This window comes from Erigeron canadensis, chromosome 9 (assembly GCF_010389155.1).
Source record: "Erigeron canadensis isolate Cc75 chromosome 9, C_canadensis_v1, whole genome shotgun sequence".
NCBI classification, from domain to species: Eukaryota; Viridiplantae; Streptophyta; class Magnoliopsida; order Asterales; family Asteraceae; genus Erigeron; species Erigeron canadensis.
The window spans coordinates 7,490,568-7,496,825 of record NC_057769.1 but is presented as its reverse complement, the minus strand read 5'-3'; the positions used below and the strand labels follow the sequence as shown (position 1 = coordinate 7,496,825).

The 6,258-nt window shown below is 35.3% G+C and overlaps 1 protein-coding gene across 1 annotated transcript; it reads right to left on the bottom strand.

Moving 5' to 3' along the window:
• Window positions 1-886: 886 nt before the first annotated feature.
• Window positions 887-4,906, bottom strand: LOC122582245 (EKC/KEOPS complex subunit TP53RK). The gene is made up of 7 exons (XM_043754612.1): window positions 4,810-4,906; window positions 4,335-4,430; window positions 4,071-4,184; window positions 3,384-3,662; window positions 2,043-2,156; window positions 1,609-1,681; window positions 887-1,260 (listed from the first exon to the last, which is right to left on the bottom strand). Exons 2-7 carry the CDS (start codon window positions 4,395-4,397, stop codon window positions 1,223-1,225), a joined length of 681 nt encoding a protein of 226 aa, XP_043610547.1. The 5' UTR covers window positions 4,398-4,430; window positions 4,810-4,906; the 3' UTR covers window positions 887-1,222.
• Between the last annotated feature and the right edge of the window lie 1,352 nt (window positions 4,907-6,258).

Below are 6,258 nucleotides of genomic sequence, written 5' to 3'. Positions count from 1 at the left end.
TGTGAAATTAAAGGATGAGTGCACAGTGATGTCATTGATACCAGTATATGACTCTAATAATTTACATATATGATCGATAAATCTTTTATTTATACATGTGATTGAAACAACTATGGATTATCAACAACTGAAATTTAACACATAATAAATATGTTACAGAAAAAGTTTATCGATGTTAGAACATAAAACCATTAACCATCTCGTTATATATAAACTCTTTTAGACGAAGCTTATAGCCAACAAAACATCTGCATTGAATCTGTGCAGATTAAGCAGTGGTTACAGACAACTTGTAATCTACTCCATGAAAGCAAACAGCATGGCTCTATCCATGGCCACCTAGGCATCATGTAATATTACAGCTCAACTTGGTTATGGCCACTCGCTTACAACCTAGACGTGATGTATCCCTACCCGTCATACTAGTTAGGTTGACAAACAAAAGTTGAGACTGATCTACTTAGTAATGGCCACATGATTGGTCACTTGGACAGTTACACTGAAAGACGTTATACATCCCTGTCGACAGCCAAGTCTTACATTGAACATTCAAAACCATGTACCAGTTAATTTCTTAAAAAACTTGTGCTCTTTAATGGATTTTGCTAAACAAAGTTGTTCTTTTTAATCTAAGTAAATGAAAAATTAAGTTCAAACATTTGAGAAGTATTGGTATAGAAAAATAATAGACCGAAATTATAGTAGCTAAATCATATTATAATCTAAACATATTAGTATAATATATGAATATCACTATACCCTTTTGTGCCAGACCGCATATCCAGCTTAATGCTTTTTAGGACGCTTCATATTACTTTATCATTTTAGACTTGCATGCCAGAGTTACTAGATTGATTATTAATATAACTACGATAAGTGACAAAACTTGAGATCAAACTGCAAGAATGCTGGTTTACATAACATACATACACTCATACAGAACAATTTAGCCCTAACAAACTGAATAGTATCTGTAGCTAAAAAAATGGCTAATGTAACATTCTATGGTTTTCAATGCCATCATTTGAAATAAAAACTATTCAATAATCATTATGTGAATGTGTTTATCAGCAAGAATACAATCACAAAGAATTTAGCACATACCGGATGAAGACTATGGTTTTCATATCAAGATAATTTACTCTAAAGCTGGTGGTGGTAAAGCACATTGCGAGTGTTTTCTTCCACCATATCATACAAAAGGCAGCATGTGTTCAACTATTCATCCAACCATGGTTCGTTTTCTACCTCGTTGTCTCACTGTGACAAATTAAAATGCAATTGCATAACCATATTGAATAGGAAATACAATACTACTACTCTGACTTAAAACAAATGCACAATTTGTTTTAGACATAGTTTAGTAAAGGTGTCGATGACGATTATGATATCTTGGATATCCTTATTAACAGCAAAATAAAATAATCCTGTGAATCTAAGATAATGCTACCAATATTTTGTAGCTTAGATTATAAAGCAAATAAACTTCATGGTTAACTGAAAGACCTGCTAAAGAAATTACTGCATTTCTTTTGGGATGAGGGCAGTGCTACCAGAATAGGGGGAATTTGTAAAATGTAGATGGAAATACATGAGATAATATAATACCTTGACCAAGTTTGTTATGTGTGGATGACCATTGCTTCGAAGATTTCCTATATGCCGCAAGTATCTTATCCATCTGGTCAAACATGTGAAATCAAAATTATGTCAATTTGATCCAATTACCGGTCTTTGCACAGGGTCCTTATATAGTAAACTTCATGTGCAGGTTTGAATTAGGGAACCCGGGGTTCGAATGTGCATGGTAGGAGTGAATATTGTGACTAGAAAAATTAACATCAGATAACTAGATAAGTCGTTGATTAAATCCAGGGTTATGAAGATAACTTTACATTACTCTTAAATCAGATAATTTTGATCCTGAAGAATCAAAAATCATAACAATAACCACTTTACCCAAACACTTGAAACTGAGTATGTTACTTCAAAATAATCCTTGGTGTCTATTTAGAGCATACATGATTTTTCAACTGGCTTACCACATTGCCACATGAAGAATGCATTGACAACAAGGCTCGTTCCAGTACATACAAATCAACGGCTTTGTCTTCTGGAAGGGTTGATACAAAGCTCAAACCAAAATCAATCAGCACCTGAAAAGATATGACAGACGAGTCACTTATCATTAATATACACTTCTAAATTCAAAATTATAGGTCTGCCTCAATCTCAAGTTCTCTTTTGCATTAGTAAATGAGCTTCAACTTTATCAGATAACTGAAATCCTATTCAAACTCAATGTCTATCACTCAAATTCATCATAAGTAGATACATGAGGCCGCATAGAGCCATGAACCTAGTGCCATAAGCTTTTCAATTTTACCATCTACTCGATGGTTTAATCCTTCCATGTTATAAAATCAGCCATTATGCATTTACTACATTGTTTCATATAGAACTACGAGTAATATTTTCAACTAACCATAAACCACATTTCAAAATACAAATACTGGAATAACTTGCAAGTTGTTGCTAAGAAGTGGTAAAATGGACGGGGTGAGTAATGGGTTAAGGTTAGGTTGAAAGCTACAAAATCATACTATTAAGATAATTGTTTTGACATTGAAGGAAATTTATGTATTTAGAGGCAATTTAGAAACCCATTTGACCTACTTCCTGATAGCTATATTTTTTTTTCTAACGTCTTGACCTGTTAATAAAATAATAACCTGGATCTAATTATTTTTACATAAACGGGAAAACGTGTGAGGTTTTTGCAATTCAGGTTACCGGGGGAAGGAGAGTCTTAAGTCTTTTTGACTCAGATGTACACGGCCTAACCAGGCTATCCCATGACCGTTTCCAAACCTTTCCCTGGCCACCTCCGAGATTATACCTAATCCTTTTTACATAAATTGAATATTATTGCAACATATATTGTTCCTTTTTGAAACATTGCGTACTTTCTCAAGTCAGATTTCTTGGCTGTTCATTACAAATTACCCATTGTGAATACCCGAAATACAGTATTGCATACACGAAAGAGAAACTGGGGGGTGTTTGGTTCCAAGTTCGGAATGAAATTTGAAATTCACCATCCTTGGTAGGTTTTGCATATGCTAAGATTGATGAGTTTGATATCGATTTGTGATCCCAATGCAATGAACCAAACTCTATCAATAGGATTTTAAGCGATTCTAATGAGTAGTATACATAAATAGGTTATAATTGCCACATATATTGTTTCATTTTAAAACAATGTGTAGAATCTCTAGCCAGATCATTTCGGCTTTTCATTGTGTATCAATTGCAAATGCAACTAATCATCGCCTTAACATGATCTTATGACATGGGAAAGTAGATTAGAAAAACTTATGTACCAGTTGGTTGCTAGCACTGCGCCATAACATGTTTGATGTAGTCAAGTCCCCATGAATGACCCCACCATCATGTAATTTGCCAATTGTATCCCCAATCTGCAAAGCAATGTCATCCATCCTTTCATCAACAACTCCATGCAATCCAAATTCAAGAAATATATCCTTGATTGATGGCCCTTCGATGTACTCAAAAGTGAGAGTATGTGATACAGGGTCTACTGCATAAAGCACAGGAGTAGAAACTCCAAGCCTTCTAGCCTTTGTCATACACCTAGCCTCCTAATCAAGATAAAAATAAGAACCATAACAACAATCAAATGTCTTTGAACTTTCAAACTAGAGCTGGCCAAAATGCAAGATGGGTGAGTTAGGTAACTGGACAAAAGGAGTTCGGGTTAGAAAAGGTAATTTCTTATTAAGGTAGAACCAGATCGTGTTGGGTTGTCCACGATAATTATTCGTTATTTATGTTCACAACATGGTTGTACGCATTAAAACAGTCTTCCGCAACCCTCCATTGTTTGACCAGTGCTGCCTATTTGATTTGTTCCCGTTTAGTGATTTTTTTTATTTGACCCATATAGCCTACTTGATACTCAAAATTAACCCAAATTGTCCCTCTCATAATTAATCAGTCAAAACTGCCACCACTTATAAAAATCAACAGTCATCAAGTGAGAAACATACCGCATTTAATCGCTTGATGGTGAGTTTTGAATCTAAAGTCGGATGCCTATACTTCTTTGAGAACCGTTCCTTGACAATAGACTTCCTTCCAGCAAATGTCGACTCAAAAACTCTCTAGACAAAAAAAAAAAACAGTCAAAACTACAAAAGGATGTAACAGTAAATAGCAGTATACACAATACAAATCTTACAATCTTCTCATACACTGGTCCATTTAGTAACTCTATTCGCATAAAATTTTACAACACAAAAGAAAAAACTTACAGCTTCAGCTCCTTGTTTTACTAGAACCAAAGATCCATTTTCACCATTTGCTCCAGTATCCATTTCTCTATAACTTCCTATCACTTTTATATTGTCCTAAATTCAATAACATAAACGATACAAGCCATTACATATCTTTAATAACAAAAAAAAAAACTATAAAAAAATAGATACATAACACTACGGTTAAAGGGACATGGGACTGGGATATGTTGCCAACAACTAAGCTACCATTGCAGGGACAATAACATGACCAAAAATTTATAAAAAATAAATCTTTTTCTTTTTTTGCACAAGAAAATAGCAACAAGAATAGTTATAATTTCTCTCTTGAACATTTTATCAAACAGTTGGAGTGCATTACAAGATTGGAAGTATGCAGATTATTATCATAAATAATATCATAAATAGATAGTTTATGTAAATGGGTGCTATAATCAGAAAGTAGACAACTTGAAGCCAATGAAACACTTACCTTCGCGATGGTGAGTAAAAACAGGCAGGACGGCTGAGGGGGTGAGGGTTTAATGATTTGGGGCTTATTCTTTATCGGACTTTAGTAAGGTTAATTTGGTAAATTGGATTATTATAAGGAAATAATTAAATAAACCAATTGGGTGTTTAAGGCGCCAAAATTGTAAAGGGTAATTTATTAAATTAATAATGAGGTTTTGTTTGTGGGAGATAGGTTGTATGCATATGGATCTTTAAACAATGGTGGAAATCAATGGATTAATCTAAGCCCTAGGATCAACCATCATCAAAATCCAATCAAACATGATTGGTTACTCCGGTGAATTACTCTGGTGACTGTGCAATCATATTTGATTGGTCAAGTCAATCAAGCTTGATTGGTTACTCCGGCGACATTTTCTTATCATCTTTGATAGGTCAAGCCAAATCAAGCTTGATTGGTAATCACTAAGACACTAATGCCGTCGAATCTTCTCCGGCTAATCAATTTCGTTTTCGGGTGGATACGGAACGGCCCAGAGGCCCTTATCCGTTCTAAACTGACCGTCAAGTGAGCATATGGGAATGGTATGGATTTGATGGGCGGCGATCCAAGAGATGGTGGATTGTGATTTTTCCGGCGACTTGTGATTTTTCCGGCGAGCTCAAAAACAGTATTTATTGGCTAGGGTTTGTGCGGAATGTGTTTCTGAGTGGTTTGGTACAAGTTTCATGTATCAATTCGAAGAAACAACAAAACTATAGTGTTTTTTTAATTTTTCCGGTGAGTTTTTCAAGTTTTCCGGCAAGTATAGATCGGATCAATTTCTGGTCAGGGTTTGTTCGCGGTGTGATTGTGAGTGTTGTGGTGTAAGTGTGATGTTCTAATTCGAAGGAACGAAGGTTTTATCGGCGTTTGAAGGTTTCCGGCGAAGTCGTTGCATTTTCCGGCGGTTGTATCGCCGGAGAAGAAGGAGGAGGAGTTGGTCGTCGTCGCCGCCGGTCAGAGATAAAGGTGAAGATCGCGGTGGTTCAAGATCCCGTCGTCGGAAAAACGGGGGATCAGATTGTATGTGTGTATGTGTGTGTGTGTGTGCTTGGTGGGGGGAAAAAGACGAGAGGAAGGGGAAGGGAGGGAAATCAATGGTAGGGATTTTTTTTTGAAGATAATCCAATGGCCAAGATTTGTCTCCTAGTTTCCAAGGAAATTTTAAGCCTCAAATGAACAAAACTCTGTGGGAGGTAGGATATAAGAATTTAGAAGGTTTTTTGCGTTAGAGTTTTTCAAAATAGATTTTGCGTTTTTAAAATAGATTTTGCGTACCTTTTGAAAAAGCATGTATGTAAATGTTTTTCCAAAATTACGTTAATAGCAAATGATCTGTAACATTCGTGATTTTGACCTTATTTGACTTATAAAGAAACGTGGTTAAATGTGAACGATTTCATGAATTTATATGAATTATGGAAC